At 43.5% G+C, this 18,846-nt stretch overlaps 1 protein-coding gene across 2 annotated transcripts in view; it reads right to left on the bottom strand.

Moving 5' to 3' along the window:
- Positions 1-729: 729 nt before the first annotated feature.
- Positions 730-18,846, bottom strand: part of TMEM132E (transmembrane protein 132E) — a 201,638-nt gene continuing 183,521 nt past the window's right edge. The window contains exons 9-10 of one of the 2 annotated variants that reach the window (XR_015798161.1): positions 15,364-18,078; positions 730-823 (exon numbers count right to left, since the gene is read on the bottom strand). Coding sequence is in view for 1 of the 2 variants with exons in the window: in XM_088152267.1 (XP_088008393.1) it covers positions 17,044-18,078 (1,035 nt within the window). In the remaining variant the exon portion in view is untranslated. Of the gene's footprint in view, positions 824-8,577; positions 18,079-18,846 lie in introns of those variants that run through there. The other variant, XM_088152267.1, reaches the window with a different exon arrangement.

Here is an 18,846-nt window from a genome sequence, read left to right as displayed (position 1 = left end):
TCCTGCCATAAGACAAAATTCTGAACTGCCTCTGAACCAGCCTATGTAAATCACTGGGGTTTCGTTTGTAAAGGTTCACACATCGTGATAAGCCCTGGCTTGTTTCAGCAGTGGGTTTTTGAACAAGCATGATTGCCTGCTTCAGACATAGTGTAGGCTACAGGCATGGGAAAAGAAGATGAGTCTTTCCCCCTTCCCCTGGGCGATTCCAGATTCTTTCCTCTAAAAATTAACACCTCTAGTCCAAGGTTAGATATCTGATAGCCCAATTGTTTTAATTTGTTATTTTATTACAGTAGTCCCCAGTTTAAGAACAAGTTCCATTCCCAAAGTCTGTCTGTAAGTTGAATTTGTATGTAAGCCGGAACAGTATTATTGTATAATACTGTAATGACCTCGATCCATTGTGTATGTAACTCAAATTTTGCTATAATAGGCTCCATTCATAACTATGGATCATCTGTAATCCGAGCGTTCTTAACCCAGGGACTCCCTGTATAACAAGCTAACAGAAGAAAAAAGTATACATGGAATAATATTACCAATATATCATTTATTTGGTTATTTAACAACCAAATAAAATAAAATATGCTATAAACAGAAAAAGAAAATTCAACCATATTACCCCAAAATCTTGTCCCTTTGTTGAAAAAAAAAACTTAATTCAAATGTTGACAAACCACACATATCAGCAATCTATTGCTCTGAATCAAATGTAGATTTCATGTTCCAGTGTTGTATGGTCATCCTCTTAGCCAGTCCTCATGCCAAAATATCCACAATTCTTCCTGTCTTGATAGGATTCCAATAGTAGGTCTATAGCCTAGAGGGACATACACATCTTTAGCATATAGTAAGAAATCCAGTCATACTAGCCACCCTATTGACTTCAGTCCAAAATATGGCAATAATATAAGACAAGACTAAACCATATGAGTTAATGTTCCAACTCCTGAGTTGCATCTTCAACAGCAAGGCCATTGCAGCCAGCTTGTATAAAATATTCTTTGCGGTGTTTAGTATGCATAAAGCACTGTGTTGTTCTTTCATTGTTATATTTTATAACAATTTTAAGATCTTAGGAAACTAATTTCACATTATTTAATTCCACTGCTTTAGCAGAACAGGATATTGAAGCTCGTTATTCCAGAGGTTGCAAAAATAAATACTATCCATTTTATCAAATCCCTTCCATTTCCTGTTTTAAAAAAAGTTATTATCTTAGAAGCAAAAATTCTTCCATAATCTCCAGTCACTGTGGAATTTCACCAGCAGTAGCATCTGGATCAAACAGATAAGAAAAGCCTAATGCCTGAATTGATTAAGCTGCCAAGAAGCACTCCAAAATAAATCAAACTCATTTTGATTCTTTCCAAGCCAAAGGAATATTGGAAGAAATTATGTAAAGGAACTTGGGACTTCCTGTCCATCAGTGTCTCTCAGAAGGATAACTCTCTGAAAACTAAACAGGACCAAGTTTGGTGAGGCAGGAGACGCCAACAAAATAAAAATCAAGTTCAAAAATTGGCCAGATCCAGCTTGAGGCTACAGAGAAAAACAGCTAGAAAAACTTCCCCAATCTGTCACTGTGGGAGAGGCAGCTCGGCAGCCACTCCAGATGTTGTTGTCTGCTCCTTTCTAAGCCTCCCTCCATCCCGGTCACATGACTCAGGACTGATGGCAGGTCCCATGACTCAGGGCCTCCCACCCTGATGCAATACAAGCAGAAACACAGGCCCCCCACAGTACTTCGTTTTGCAGAAGAAAATACAGATGCCTTCTATGGTTATTTCTGGCAAAGGGCTAGGAGAGATTTCCAGAAGCCGCGCTCTGCCTGCTTTCCCTGCCTCATTATTCCTTCCAGCCCAACAGAATGTTGGAAAGGATTTATGCTAAGGGGGCCAGGATTCTGTCTGAACATCAGCATAAACTCTCTGGAAACTGAACTTTTCAGCTTCCAGAGAGTTATGCTGATGTTCCGACAGAGCCAAATTAAGGGTGGGGGGGAGGCTAATAAAGGAAGATCACTTCAGAAATAACCCTGGCGCTGCAGAGAAAGCGAATCCACCGATGCACCCCTGTGGGAGAAGCAGTTGGCAGGGGTTCAGAATGTCGCCAACTCCTCCGTTCTAAGCCCCCCTCCCTCTTTCTTCCCAGTCACGTGACCCAGATTGACGCTATCAGAAGGGATTAGATAGCATTTAGAAGCCCATTCTGCATGTTTTCCTTACCTTGTTCATGCTTTTCTAGAAAAATTATCACTGGGGAAGGGGAGATGGCTGTTAGGTTGCCAATAGTAGCCTTGTTACTTAAAGTGGAAGTCATTAGGACAGATTTCAGGTTATAAAAAGAAGACTTTTCTCGATCAATACTCTATCCACCCTAAATTTCTTTACATATTTTTAGCGGCCCCTCCTTTTGTAACCTATGAAGGAGGCAACAATTTGGCGGGTGACTCTTTTGGGTTTGCATTAAAAGTATTGGACTCAGATTGTTGTCCAGGCTGTTTTACACTATGAGATGTGGAAAAAATCCTCATCCAAATGAACATTAGCAACTTCTACAGACTTCTTGGTTTCCTGTTATAGGTTTAGCCAACAGCTCTGTCCTCGTGAGGATGTTTCTGAACTCTCATTTCACCTACTGCTTAAGTCATACCCTTCCTGCCAGGGCTGAACCAAAGACAAGGCAAAAGGGATTGGCTCGTGTGGCAAAGGGAAAACCCCAGCCGTCTTGGGAGCAAGCAGTGAATGCATTTTTAGAGACTCGGCACCTGCTGAGCATAAAGGCTCCTACACAGGAGAAGGGGAGGAGGATGGAGAAGAAGAAGGAAGGACATGGCAGACATCAGACACCAGCAAGGAGAAAATTAAAAGACTAGGAAACTGCTGGACTAGCCTTATCAGGCCCATGCAGCAAACTCCCCCACTTTCCATACTGCCTGGCCTTGAGACAACGGACTGATCAGGTAGAGAGTAAAGCTGATTTCTTAAATGGGGAAGTCAGGAGGGAGGCAGAGACTATCCAAGGAGTTGCTTATATACACCCACAGGTGAGGCTGGAGGGTCTATGGAGACTTGGTGAGAGAGCAGCAGAACAAGCAACCAACACCCAACAGCAACTGTTCTCCCTGTTAGAGTTACCAAAAAAGCTGAGTTTGTTTTACTTGTATTGCATTTTCAAATTATTTGACTTTTCTTTATTTAATACATAGCACCACACATAATTGGACTGTATTTTTTTTAAATAAATGAATATGTAAAGAATTGTTTCTCTTTTGTTTGTGGGGGGGTTGTGACATGCCAGCAGAGTCAAGTTAGGCATTTTCCGAATTTTTGACACACGTAGCCCAAAAGGTTCGCCATCGCTGTTCTAGACTGTTGGACTCTAACTCCCAGACACAATATTGTTTTCCAATACATTTGAAAAAACAGCAGGTAGGGAAAAGCTGACATATCTTCTTATAAATATATAAATATGTTAACATATTTAGATATATGGTTATCTTTTAATTCTTATGCTGCAATGAGCCTTTTAACTTTTGGGGGGGAGGGGCTGTCGTTTTATTGTTTAGAATTTATTGTTTATATGATTTTAATACGCTTCATAAATTGTTCTGGGAAAATTTTGTATTAAGAGATGGTATATAATTTTCTAAAAATTAATACTTGCAGAAGCTCTGCACTTTTAAGCCTAGAAATTACACATTGGTTAGCTATCACCCAGTAACAGAGTCTATTTGCCAATAACATAGAACTGTCCAGTTGGGAAGGACCGTGATGGGTTTCCTACGGTTCAGCTAACTTCCAGAGGAACATCAAACCAATAACTAGAATCACTGAAAGAAAAAAAATGAATCTAGTTGAACCCTGATTCGGGTGGAAGAGGTCTGTCCCAGAGGTGTGCAGCTGTCCAGAAATAACACAAAGATAAGCAGGAGTCACAGGAAGCAATGGCAGGGAGCATCCTGTTAAATGGGGCTCTTGTAACTGGGTTATGTCCCTCCCAGAGGTCACACTGTAAATGGGTAAGATGTGAGATAAAACAGCTTTTTTAGGAGAGCACCCCAATATGTTCTCCACATGCCAAAAGGGCCTACTAACCCCAAAAGCTGGGCATCCAGGATATGGATGTTTATTGTCATCTCTGAACTTTCCAAAGTCTCAAGAAAAGCAAAATGTTTCTTATTGCCTGCTAACTAGTTAATGGTTTGAATTGGCCAGAGGGACCTAAGAGTTGGACTCTTGGCATTGTGTTATATATATGTGTGTTTGTTTGTTTGTTTGTTTATGGGTTAGGGTTAGGGTTAGTTGCCCAACTCCAAAATGACTCTGGGCAGCTTACACTTAAAATAAGAAAACAATAAGAGAACAGTAGAAAGACTCTAAGCATCCAAATTACACAGCCACCAACCCCCCAGGGACCCACAGTCACCTTACCCCAAGGCCTCGGAGAACAGCCAGGTTTTTAAAGACTTGCATGATATCATCAGGACGGGAGCTAAACAGATCTCTGGGAGGATATCATTCCAGAGGGCAGGCACCATGGCAGAGAAGGCAGACCTCCTGGACCCCAATAGATCAAGGGGAGCTGAAGCACATAAAATCTGCCTTATCTTACAGGATGGGCAGAGACTGGGGGAGACTGGCGTTCCTCAAATAACCTGGCTCTGTGCCATGAAGAGCTTTCTAGGTGATAACCAGCATCTTGAATGGTACCCAGAAGACTACTGGCAACCAGTGCAGTTTGCACTGCAGCTTCTGAAGGTTCTTCAAGGGTAGTCCCATGTAGAGCACATTGCAATAATCCAACTGTGAGAGGGGACTAGGGCATCAGTCACCTTCTGGAGGAACTCTTGATCCAGGAATGGGTGCAACTGGTGCTTCAGATGAAGCTGTGCCAAGGCCCTCTTGGCCACACCTGCCACCTACCCTTTAAGCAGGACCTGTGAGTCCAAGATGATCCCCACACTGCACACCATTTTTGAATGTGGGAAGTGCAACTGCTTCCAAGACTAAAGATGCAAAGTCCCCAGATCCAGGGAACCCAAAAATTCACAGCCACTCAGTCTTGGTAGGATTGAATTTGCATCTGTTTCTTCCCATACAGATCCATGCAGCCTGGAACAGGGCTTCTCCTGAACAATGAAGACAGGAAGCTGTCCTTGTCGGGCTTTTATATTGCACCAGGCTACAGATTACGCAGTTGTATAAGCCAGAACTAGAAAGGTACATCATGAATGTATGGAATGAGGTCCCCCCCAAACTTCGAACAGCTCCCACCCTGCTGGTGTTTCAAAGGGCCTTAAAGACCTGGTTCTTCACCTAGGTCTTTGGAGAGGAAGCCCCTTTCTTCCTTCCTGTTCCCCTCTGGGTTTATTTCCTTCATCATCATTGTTCCTTCGTCTTGTGCTCTTTTCATGTTTTTTTGTATTGTTCTCTGTTTTTTAAACGTTCAGTTGTTTTTAAATAATTATAAACTGCCCAGAATCGCTGGGGGTCAGGCAGCATATACATTTAATAAATTAGTATTTATTGTTATCATGTTAATCTGTAGGTTTCAGTGTCATCACATGCTTGAATCAGGATATGTTTAAACGGGCCGTGTTTTGCCATTTCTTGCTCAAATTAAACATCCTACAACGCTTGTTCATTTGGAGCTTTTTAAAAAATTCTGCTCATTTCTAACCTGTCCTCTTTGCCTCAAAATTGCAATTATTTCTTTTTTTCAAATGTAAAGTGTTTTGAAAAGGAATTGTTACTCCATTGTATATCTGTTGCAAGGCACAATGAGGATCTTGGTCAATGAGCTTGGATATTAATTTAATTGCATATTTGAGTTATCGATGATGCAAGAGTCTGCATATATTCTCTTTATGAATCTTGTATCACCACAAACACAGTAACTGGGATCAGAAATTATGCTAAGCTGTGCTTTGCTTAGCCACTTTTAAAAATAAAATACAATGACTGGGTTCAGACATAATGCTAAGCCACAAATAAGCAAATCACTTTTATTTACATTTTAAACATCAGTGGGGATCTAACATATTGCAAAGCATGGCCCCAGCTTCAAACAGAATTTTCTCCAAGCAGTACATTAACCTGAGAGAATTTTTATGGTGACGGGCAGAAAGTGGGTAGCTGCAGTCCAGTGCTTTTTCTGGGGAAGAGCATGAGTTCTTGTCCAGGTGGAAGAGAGCATCCCATGGAAGTGGACCAACTGTTTGCCTTCTGGGGATTGGTTGTTTGGGGATTGGCCCCACCCACCATGGCTGCCATTTTCTGAGGGTTCCTATAAATTCCAAATATGCCCATTGGCCCCCAAAGTTTGGAAATTGTTGGTTAGCGTGTTGTATGAAGTGGGCCATGTTATGTTTTGACTTTGGCTTAGCATGCTATGTAGCAAACCTGGTTCAAACAAATAATAGCTTAAATGATGGATAACGCCAGGCTATATTCTCTGATAGTGTAAAGTGGTCCTTGAGAAGATGATGAGAAGCTCTCTGGTGCTAGATTCTGAGCCACAGAGAGGATTGACTGGATGGCCTACGAGGTTCCTTCCTCTTATGATGTGCTGCTTCTCCATCCACTGATCAGCGAATGATTAACGACACTAACGTCCTCCTCAAGAGGCTAAGCTTCAAAGACGGCTGGGCTTGTGGATCTGAATCCCTGTGGGCAGAATTTCTCATTTTGTTATTTGTTTGCTTATGCAAAATGCAGTGGCATGAGCAGTAATGGGTGCCTGTCGGTATGCCCATGTGTCACCACTGCTACATGAGCTGCATTAGTTGCCAGTCAGCTTCTGAGTGCAATTTATACTTTTTAATGTATTTACTTATCGTTTTTCAACCTTGCTGTATGCCACTTAGAGTCACTTGGATAAAGGGAGATGGGCAGCTAATAAATTGAGTAAATAAATAAGTTTAAGGTGCTGGTTGCAGGTAGTCCTCATTGGCAACCCCAGTTGGGACCGGCAACTTGGTTAAGCAAAGTGGTCGCTAAGTGAAACCACGACTGTGCTTACGATATTACTTTAGCTTTCCTTTGCTTTACAGATCTGCAAAAGTCATAAATGTGAGGATTGATTGTATTTTTCATCACCATCATAACTGTGAATGGTCGCTAAATGAGGCAGTTGCTAAATAAGGACTACCTGTATTGTCTATAAAGCCCTGTATGGCCTAGGGTCTGGATACCTGAGAGACCACTTGTCTCCAACATTTTCTGCCCACCCAGGATATTCCAGCAGAGTGGGTGCACTCCAGGTCCCCTCTATTAGACATTGTTACTTTGTGGGACCAAGGAAGTGTGTCTTCTCCGTTGCGACCCGCACTATCTGGAACAGCACCGCCCAGAGATAAGGATGGCACCCTCCCTCCTAGGATTCTGGAAAGCTCTGAAAACCCACTTTGGTCCCAGTGCTGGGGTTGATGTATTGTTGTATTTTGAAGGGGCCTGTCTGATTTGTATCACTTTTAGATTGTTTTAATCCAGGCTGTTGGTGTGGTTTTAGGTTTTATCTGTTTTTATGGATTTTTTTTTTTTTTTTTGGTTTTTTAAGACGTCCAGAGTCCATTGTGGGGCTGGGGGGGCTATAATGCATTTAAGTAAGTAAGTAAGTAAGTAAGTAAGTAAGTAAATAAATAAATAAATAAATAAATGGAGCCTCACTTTTTTGTTAGTATGTGATTTATGTACAGCCTGAAACTTAACAGACTCAAGCCGCTGGGAAAGATGTCATATTTGCTGGCATATCTTAATGCAATTACATTTTTATTATGTTCCACTATTTGCACGTGGCTTTTTTTTAACATCATAACAAGCCTTTACAACTAGACAGAGGGAATTAGATTGCTTTAATGTAACTGCAAGGGCTTTTCATTAGTTTAAGATGAAAGAGCTCTTTCATTCAATAGGCAAAAGGGACTGTTGCCCATCAAGGACACACCAAAACCAGAGTCTAAGGTTATTTAATTTTGTTTTTAAAATAAGTTTCTTATTTCTGGTCTTATTTCTCTGATAGTATAAAGCCAAAATGTGCAAGATGCCTTTGGGCCTATTGTTTAGTGAAAAATTAGATTGGGCCCAGGGCGCTCCCACGACTTTAAAAAAAAAAAATCAAGATGGCAGGTATAATGGCATAATCAAAGCTCCACCCCTTTTTACATAGGTCACACATGCAACACGCACACAAAAGGGGAGGGGTCTCATTGGTGCAGTGGTGGACACCATCTTGCCTTTTTTTGAGTCTCCTGGGGATGCCCCTGATTGGGCCTCCCTTCCATTGTTGGAACCAATAAGAGAAGTCACAGCTAGGATTGACATGTGAGGTAAACAACGTGATTATAGAGTCAATATTTATTTGTTAAGAGATGAAACCTGAAGCTTTACTTTGATGTAGTTGATTTTCTCTCCCCCAGGGTGGTAGAGATGCCCACAGAAAACAATGCAGAAAAATCCTAGATATTAAGGTAGTTATGGTATGGGTGTACACCAAGATGTCCCCACTTGAGATCACCAAATGAAATGCTCTTTCTCACACCGATCTTCTTTCAGGACGTTGTATTTGTAAATTGCTTTGCCTGCACCAATTTCAACAGAATCCACAATCTCCATCATGCAGGCTGAAAGAACTGGGACTGAGGATCACTTAGGACATATTTGTAATGCCTTCTGTTGTTCATATAGCATTTGAGAGGTAGAGTCAATTCTGATGTGAATGTCCAATATAAAAATCTTTTCACAGATTTCAATGGTCCCTCTCCCTTTTACGTTTTCTCAAATCAATTTAGTATTTCAGATGTTTATGGTGAGTTTGTAAATACCTAACTCCATCCTTTGCCACATCCCCTTAATTCTGGATTACATATATTCATCTGATCCTTACAGATTTTTCACTTTTATTTCCTTAATTTTTAAATTGTAACTTTGATTAATAGGATGGCATTTTTGTTATCACACGGCCAGGTACATGTTCACCCAAGACTCACCAGCGCTGTGAAGTAGTCTCAAGGCTTACCATAGGTTGGTAGAAACCTAAGTGCTGTTGCGTGTGCTATTGTACAAATGACATCCATTACGCAATTCACATTATTTGGGTAGTGATGTCATGATGCACATGACATCACTGGCCCCCACTGCCATAGGTACTCATGAGACTCACCAATCTCATTCAGCTCCATTTTGAGCTGATGTTGTAGCCATGCTACAGATCGGCCCATTGCGCTAAAACCCAGAAGCTGTTAATTCAAACTGTGCCCATTCATTCATGGTTCAGTTTTGCTTTGGTTTGCAATGTGCACGAAAGGAGTTAATTTATATTGAAATAGAGTCCACAAATTGCAGTTTGTTTAGGTTTCAGGGCATTCTGTCCAGTGTATCTTTTCAACTTTCTCCACTGAAAAATGCAATAGTGTGAGCTATACAGGTAGTCCTTAGTTAACAATGGCAACTGGGACTAGAGTTTCCATTGCTAAGTGCTGTGGTCGTAAAGCACAACGTCATCTGACTGCATTGCTTAGCAATGGCAATCCCGGCAGCCCCTGTTGCCGTCATTAACTGAATCCCACTGGTCATTAGGCAAGGACCCACCCCAATCCAAGCCATCCCTGGCTTGATCCCTCCTAGCCCCAAGCCTCGGTAAGGTAAGGGACTGCCTCCTCTGCCTCCTCTTCAACTCCCCCATCTCAGCCCTTTTGGCCACCCGTTGCAGTGGCAGCACTGGGGCTGAAGTAGAGTCCAGCCAGCAGTCTCAGCCAGCCGCTACCACCCCTGGGCCTCTCTTTCAGCCATTGCATGCAGCCTCGGGAAGAGGGCCTGGCGCGACCAGCAGCTGCCTCACACAGGGCCAGGCCAGGTGTGGCACGTCAGCAGTGGGAGGAAGACAGCAAAGGTCAGCTGGCCACGGCAGGGCCTGAGGAGCGCAGGGCGGCAGGGGTGGCTGGGGCTTTGTCCTGTGGTGCTGAGGTGGCTGGCTATGGTGAGGGGCTTGAGGCAGCACTCCTTGGCACCTGGGGCTCAAGTAGAGGCCCAGTGGCAGTGGTGGCTAGCTGAGACTGAAGGCCCCAGGCCTCTACTCTAGCCCCAGCGCTGCCACCCCCAAGAAATGCCACTTCGCAAGGTGACCAGAAGGGCAGAGATGGGGGGGAGATAGGCAGGGGGGCTGAAGCGCTCCTGTGGTTGTAAGTATGGGAGGGCTGCCAAACACCCAAATTTTGATCATGTGACCATGGGGGCACTGCAAAGACTTAACTTGGGGGACCAGGTGTAAGTACCATTCTTTCAGTGCCAGCATAACTTTGAACAGTCGCTGAATGAATGGTCATTAAGCGAGAACTACCTGTAGATGTGTCTTTTCTCCCCCCCCCCAAAAAAATATTGCTGAGACGAGATGCTGTTGCATGTCAGCTCTTGGTTATGTTAAGTGTCAGTGAAGCCAGCAAGTTAGGGAGTACAAAATTTCTTTGTTGGTGGTATTAATCTACATTTCCTCCAGTGTGAGAATGCGCCAGAAGGTCCGCATAAAACTCTTGTTTCCAGCTATATCATGGGAGTAAGGATGTAATTACTTCAGTGTGATCATGCGTGGAACCACATTAAATGATTCGTAGAGTTTTCTTCAGATATGAGGACTGGTTCAAAATGAAGTTTAAAAATAAAGATACTCCACTTATCAGAAATCAGGCCCCAGAAGAAATTTCCAAAAGGGCAATATGCAAATGTCATTCATTTCCAGAACTTACAACAAAAAACAGTATGATTGGGAGAACCTCAAGGGATTAGATCACAAACTCCCCCAAAATAACGTGCAGAGCCAAATGCAATCTCTCATGTGCAGCCAAACTTCCCTATTTCTTACCTATTTGGGGACAGCCCAGATTGCACAGCATACACCCAGTGCTGCTTGAACTATGTGCTCCTTTTCCAAATGTTGCAAATTGACTTTTGCCACATTGGTCACTAACATTTCAAGAACAAAGCTAGTGAAGAGGGGCTAGTAAAACATTCAGCAGAAGGCCAGAAAGGGTGTTCTGAATCTTAAGCCTAGTCCCAAATTGTTTCAATGCTATCAGAGCATTTGGCTATAGAAACCCTTTTATCACCACATTTTCAGCCAAAAGATAAAACTACCAGGCTGCCCGTTATGTACTATAATATATCCCAGACTTTGCTCACCAATTCACCAGCTAATGTAGCATGTAACTATCCCTGGGATTTGAAATGAGCATTTCTAAATCAGAGGAAGTAATAGTACCACTTTACTGCACAATGGTCAGACCCCCAGCTCAAGTTATTCTGTGTGGGCATCGGATTTTAAGAATGATGTAGAAAAACCAGAACACATCAGAGAATGACAATGGGTCTTGCAAGGAGAGACTGGAGAAAGTGGAAACCTTTAGTAAGAAGCAGAGAGCAGCCATCTCTCCTCTCACTAGCTTCACCACATGTCCCCATCATGCACACAGAGCCAGCTGCTGTTTAGGCTGATCCAGATCTCCAAGCCCATCGCTGTAATACCTGACGGTTATCGACGGAGAGTCTGGATTGAAGGAATTGAACTCTCCGGTTGCTCAAATCCGGAGGGCCCTGGGAACGGTGCCCAAGGACTGGAGGGTAGGGGGTGTGCTGGCACTAGCCTAAATTGGCCAATAGGAGCTAGGCTGATCCCAACCTGAAGGAGTCACTTGACCACATCAGCAACAGAATGCTTGGTGAAATGCATCAGGTGGTAGCAATGGCAAAACTTGTAGGCAACCAGGTGGTTATTGCTACTTTAAAACTGAAACTGCTAAGGATGACTTAAAGTTGCCATTGATCATGAGAAGGCAATGTCATTAGGGCACACCACCAAAAAACCAAGGTTGCTGGGGCATATTTGTGCTACGTTTAGGTGTAACTGAGGAAAGGCACTTTGTTTTGCAGACTTTGAAGGTTGTTTCTATTTCTTTGCACACTTTTGTTTTGTTTTGTTTTGACATGCATGGAGAAATTTATGGGTTTGGGTCTTTTGGTCACAGAAGCTTCTCCCTGATCATCCTCTCTCTTTCTCTCAGTTCCCATGACTTGCTCTCATAGTTCGCATCACATAAGCTAAATCCTTGGGAAGGAAGGGGAAGCCCATCCTCTCACAAAAACGAATCCTTGAATTTGTTTAGCCAGGAGGCCTTTTCATGTCATTTTCCATTTTATCTTTTCAAACATCTTTCTAGCTTGGGGACATTCCTTTCTAAGAGGCAAAGTCATTTCTTATGGGGAACTTCACTCCCCTTTCCTTTCTGGAACAGCTTCAAAATGATCCTGCCCATCCTATTTTCCTGATCACTGTGCTTCTTGCTTTCTGCAAGCAGCCTTTACTTTTGCAATTCACTAAGATGCACATTTATTCCCACTACCTACAACTCTGCCGAGACTTGGTTATGTCCTAGATGTCCAGTGCTAGCGTATCTTCTATAGCCTGAAACCAGTTCATCCTTACTCCACAAAAATGTTCTCATATGCAGTACAAAAGTATAATGCAGTGAATGTATGTTATTAAAGGATTGGTGATGACCTCTTACAATCTACTCTACCTGCAGCCATTCTTGAATATAAACTTGGTCCAGGGGCACTAAACTCTGAACCATCCAAACCCCTCTTTAGCCGTTGCTAACATGTTCTGTGAATCCAGTGAAGAAAAGACTGCAGACTGCTTCCCCTTATTAAACCCTATCCTGGGTCTTTTCAAATTCTGATTAAAACTGCCTCTTTAGTTCCTGCAGAAATGCAATTACATTCCTTAAAGTTGGGTGGGTATAACCCTTTCCAATTTTACTTAGGTATTACAGTATCATCTGTTCTTATCTTTAATTTTTTATTGATATTATTGCAATTTGATTGTTGTGAGCTGCCCAGAGTCATTGAGTCAGGTGGCATACAAGTTTAAGAAATTATTGTTGTTAGTAGTAGTATTATTCCAGAGAACAGTCAGTCTTAATTTTCCTAGCCAGAGATGCCACAGATGGGATAATTTCCAGCCATCCCCCTGGTCTGAATTTTTGGGCAGATGTCATGGCCATGTTCATACAAAACATCTAATCAGGTTGGTTACAAACCAGGTGGCTGCATTCACCTAGCATGTACATCCTGGTTAGTTTTCATCTTGGTTAGGGGGCATTCTTTCTTTAGCATGGCTTAGAATGTTATTTTAATCCAGCCCATTTGCTTTATTTCTTAATCTATTGAGTAAGCCCAGAAACAGAGTTCAGTACTCAAGCCTGCTATGGGAATTGTCTTAGCAAGTGGTGTGAAACAGTCAACCACCTTAAGCCACAACATGGTTTGAGCATAATACATTATGTAAAAACAGCACTTGTGTTTTGCTGGCCAGTTTTCTAGTCCACCCTCATCTGCTGACTTTGGACCAATCACTCTCTCAGCTCAACCCACCATACAACATGGTTGCAGAAAAAAGAAGGGCATGCTACATAGACCATCTTGCGCTCCTGAATGAAAGGCAGGACAGAAATCTAACAAACAAGTAAATATGCTTGGCATGCTATGTGAGCCCAGCCAGAGAACTGGAGCTCGTAGCGAAAGAATGTCAGCCCCCAAATTCTCCCAAGTTGCCAGGATGTGTGTTCCTTACAATGATGTTCAACTTGCTTAAATTGCATCAGACCAATGGCCCATCAGGAATAGTTGCTTCCCAAACTCTAAGGCCAAGATCCCAAAGAACTCAACTCAGGATCCAGCATCCAATGCATGCACTTTACTCTTGAATCACAGCCAGTGTGGGAGCCCCTACCTTGTATTAAATCCCTTGGATTGGAAAAACCCATTAGCAAGGGAATGGGATTTTCTGCATGCTGTGAAGGTATTCTGTGGCTTGTTTGCAACAAGCTTGATTAATGTTAACTTTAACAGCTTGTTTGGTTATGGTTCAGTATCTTCTCTAAACCCAGAAAATGGGTTAATTTCATAATCAAGATGTTGTGTGAATGCAGCCTATATTTACACAAGTCAGGAACTAATTGATCAAATTCAGATTTGGTTTGAGGGATGGAAGTGGCTGCATTTGCACCACTTTAAATCTCCCAGGAATGGCCCAGGGAGCACCTGACGTGGCCACATGCCACATACTCAAAGCCACTACAGGGAGTGTAACTCAGCCTGACAGCCCCAGCCATTGGAACAAAGAGAAACTCATAGCCTAAGGAACAGCTAGGCAGGAGGACTGAGAAGGTATCATAATTCACCTTTGTAAGCTTGTCCCTGGAGCTTGGAAGCTGCTGAAGGATACTGGGGCTAACACAGGCTCTTCAAAGTCTCATTGGCCACTGCGTCTCTGCAAAAGCTCTCTTGGTTTATTTGGAGATACTGGGAATGAGATATGAGACTTTTGGCATCCAGGCATGTACTCCAGTGACTTTACTGTAGTTTCTGCCATGTGGCAGTTTAATTTTTCATAGCATAGTTTGAGAGGTCCTGTTAAAAGCAGATGTTCAAACACCCAGAGCTTGGGAAGTATCAAAGGTTAACAGCAAAATAAAATGCATCATCAGGGCCTCATAAAACCCAACTAGTGCAAAGTGCTGTTTGAGTCCTTTTTATTAATATACTCATCTCATTGGATGTGTGTGTGGGTGTGTGAACAAGCTCCAAATGAGAAGGAATATACCTCCTAACTTCAGTTGACCCTGCCTTCTAGCTCCATATCTTGGTTTGTCAGCCTCACACACATCTTCTGCAGAATGCTAAGCATTGCAAAATATTTACTGGTGTTCTCCAGATGTATTGTGATTGCAACTTGTAAGGCCAAGGTCCATCTTAGTCTAGTATTTTGCTTCTCTGCAGAGGTAGACCTGTCTCCTGCCGCTGCTCTCCTGCAACTGGTATTTGAAGGCATGCTGCCATCAACCTAGAGATAATATTGAGCTTCAAGACTGATAGCCTTTGACTGACCCATCCTCATTACCACAAAGCATGGTGGCTTTAATTCACAGAGTGTCATGGGCTAATCGAGTGTAATGTGAAAAACTACTTTCTTTGTTCTATGATCCTTCTAATCACTGGATGATCCAGCTCAATTATCTTCATTTTTAAATATGGCGACCAGAACTATACAGTATTCCAGGTGTGGACATACCCTAGATTTATATAAGTGTGCTACAATGTTGACAATTTTATTTTTAATTCCTTCTTTATTTTTCCTAGTTGGAGCTTGTGGTTCCCACATGAGCCATATACATCAGCATCTTCACTGAGCTACCCACTATGACCACAAGATAATTTTCCTGGTTAGTAACAGACAGTTCAGGCTCCATCTGTGTATATAAAAAATTAAAGTATTTTGCCCCCAAATGAATCATTTTATACTTACTTGCTCTTTTACCCTCTGCTGTCCCCTTGTATGTGCCTCTTCTCCCCACCATTCCAATATCTGAAAGTTTCCCAGGACTCTTGAGGAACAGCAATGTCAGTGGTTCTTCAACTTTGTTGAAAGGCCCACCACCACCTTGATTGATTGTCAAGGATATCATGATCCTCCTGAGGATCAAATCCAGTATTTTCATTTGCAAGTACCAACTCTCCCTCCCAAAGTGAAGAATAAGTGGAGAAGCCAGGGAAAGACCTCTGGAAAAGTATGAATCCTGCAGCCAGATTGGACTGATCTGTCTTTTTTAATCAAAATGTAAAGTCCAGCCCTCAGTATATAGTTGCTCCTGATCAGGGTGCCATCATCATGCCTGACCCCATCTTGCTTGCTCTTCCCTCATTTATATCATGACTCTTCATACAATCTATGCCTTGTTGCACACTTGGGAGGAGCTGTGATGTTCCTTGACATCACAGAAGCTCAGCCAGTGAGAGAGGGAATAGGGGAGTGCTCACAGTGAAAGACTAGTAGCTACACCTCCCCCTTCCTCCTTCTATAGGAAAAGTGTATTGCCTCAAAGAGAAGGGAAAACTGCTCCTAGCATGGCTGTCAATTAATGGAGAGGCCAACCAGGAGGGTCTTCAAGCCCAGACATTCCACATGTAAAACCCAAGCAGGTTGGGAACTTGATCCCTCTTTGGAAACTAGATGGCTTCTTCCAGGAGGATTAATTTCCACTGCTCCTGACTCTCTTCTGCTTGGACTAACAGGGTGGGCTTACTAACCTGATACACAATCTTGGAAACACTGAGACTGGAACTAGGGAGGAAGCAGTGCAGGCGTTAGAAGGGGGAGGTGGTATTTATTTATTTATTTTTCAAATTTGTATGCTGCCCATCTCCCCCAATGGGTGACTCTGGGCTATTTAGAGTAGTAGGGGGGCAGTCCTGTTTCTCAGATCCCCTCCCCAGCTAGCAACGGTGAGTGCCAACTGCCTTGTGCGGTCTGCAATCAGCTGATGGCAATCTGATCTGAGATTTCTCCTCCCCACGCCCCAGAACACTGTTCCATTTGGCTCCCCCTGGGCCGAGCAGAATCCCTGAATGTTATTTATTTTAAAGAGTCAACATTTATTGTGCAAGAAAAAAAAAAGCCGAGAGACCAAAGGATTGCATCGCCTTTGAGAGACGGGCGGCAAAGGCAGCAGTGGGTGTTGGCAAGGCAAGGAGTAACATTCCCCCAAGCAACCAATCAGGTGCAAAGACCTATTGCACACTCTGGCTAATTCCAAACAATGGCTCAGACGCTCCATTCTCTTGGCCTGCTTGACGGTGCCAGTCAGTCCCGACCCCATTTTAATGCTTGCCTGTGGGCACCAGAAGCACCAGCCTGCTCCAGTCAAGTCTCCTTCAACCATACAGAGTGACCCATAGATGCACCACAAGCAGCCTTTCAGTGAGAGCTCTCCCTCCAAAAGAAAAAAAAAAGATTCATCCCATTCTACAAGATGTCCAGTTTTCCTCTGAACCATTCCTGGTCGTGCAGGTGGGCTTGTCCACTGAGAGGAAGAGCTAGAGGAGAGCCCAACACGCATAGGAGGGCAGTGCGATCTAGCCATTTCAAGCCCAGGGAGAGCACCCCGTACATCTCTCTCCTTGGCTTGTAAGTGTTGGGTCCGGCCCATTATGCAATCTCCTTGATCCTATGGATGTAGTTGTGCAGCTCTTCAGGCTCCTGCAAGCCTATGTCTTGACAGACCCACTCCAAGTCCTCTTCATCTGCTATAGGGATAGAATTATAGGCCAGTTCCTCAGAGGGCATGGTGGCAAACGTAGTAAACTTGACCCGCTTACGCTTAGAAGTGGGGGAATTGAGCGGGTCCTCGCTCTGGTCCCTGGTGGAGCCCCCAGAAGAGCCATCCCCCCGCCCATGCACCTGACTCTGCACACTGGTTTGCGAGGAGCCACTGCTGTGGTGGTCGCCATGGCAGCAGGTCTGCACGTTCTCCAGTGGGTTGCCTGGGCTCTCAGGCTGAGGGGAAAGATCATTCTGGGCCCGCAATGGTTGTCCATTTCCCAAGAAGACCCAGTGGTGGGAGTGGTCCATGTTGGTTTGTCCTTCTGGAGGGATCCGTTTGTGCCGGTACTTGAGTACAAAGACAATACAATTAATAAGGAAAACCAGAATGGCTAAACAGAAGACACCCAGCAGGGCATACATGCCTATTTCCAGGTCTGTGAGTCCTCGAGTGACTTGCACATAGCCAGTGGGAATGGTTGGGAAATCCTCAGTTGGAAGGATTACGCTTGGTACCCAACTCTCCTGACTGGGCACCAGAGGCCACTCCACTTCCACCCGTGGTGTGGTGCGCGGCATTCCCTTCTCCCGTCCAGGCCTGCTAGGAGTTTGGACAGGCTCATAGTCATAGGTGGGCTCCTCCTCAGAGCTGAAATGCACACGAACGCTGGCCAGTGTGGTGGCCAGCACACTCTTGCGCTTGGTCTTCTGGCAGCTCTCGCAGATCAGCAGATCAGCTTTGATCAGTTCACCAGACCCTTCTCCTTCAGCCCTCACTACTGGGAAGGTCCGTTCGGGCATCACTGACACCACTGACTTGTCCTGGCTTGTCACCACTAGTGTGTAATCCTTTGGGTCATACAAAGAGAGGGGAGCAATTGTGCCATCACTGTACGACACCCAGAGACTGAGCAGAGCTTCCTATTTGGAAAAAAGGGACAAAACTGTTTGGAACCATCCATAAGCTTTTGCACAAGAATGTATTTCTGGATCTCCTATGAGATCCCAAAGAACTTAAATCAGAGACCAGATACAACCTCTGGAGAGTGGAATCCTTCTGTTATGGATAGCACAGTCCAGAATGCATGCCTTCATTCAGCAGAAAAATTATTTTCTATTTTTTAAAAAATCTTTATTTAAGAACTCTCCTACTCTAGGAACTACAGAACATTCCAGAATATCCTCCAACTGATATGTATGGGCTGCCAGGACAGAAGGGTCATGAATGGCTGTCAAGCACAATTTCAGAAAAGCTTCTTTGCCAATACATACTATTGATCAAGGAAGGCATAGCAAGGGATCCTATGATCTCCCAGACCCCTAGGACCCCCAGTCTGAAAACCACTACAGTCTATCAGCCCTAATTCCCCACATTCCACCATCTTCATCCATCTATCTAAGTCTATATTTCACATTAGACCCTCCCCAACCTGTCATCCTCCAGATATTCTGGAATACAAATTCCCACCTAGTGCAAATTAACCTGCCCTTTTCTCCAAATCAGTCTCTCTTTTGTCTCATTTATTCATATCCAATCTCAACCTTCTCAGTTTTCCATATTCACACAACATGTGAAACCCTAAATTTGGATTAACAAAAGGAAATTGGTGTTTGCTTAACATGCTATGCCCAAATAAATAAATCATAGTATGTCTAACTGCAGGGGTTGGCAATGCAGCCTTGGTGGAT

Source organism: Python bivittatus, unplaced genomic scaffold (assembly GCF_059951505.1).
Source record: "Python bivittatus isolate LINGU-HERP-01145 unplaced genomic scaffold, Pbiv_v1 ctg000690_np1212, whole genome shotgun sequence".
Taxonomy (NCBI): domain Eukaryota; kingdom Metazoa; phylum Chordata; class Lepidosauria; order Squamata; family Pythonidae; genus Python; species Python bivittatus.
The sequence above is the reverse complement of the archived record's forward strand: the minus strand, read 5'-3'. Positions and strand labels throughout refer to the sequence as shown.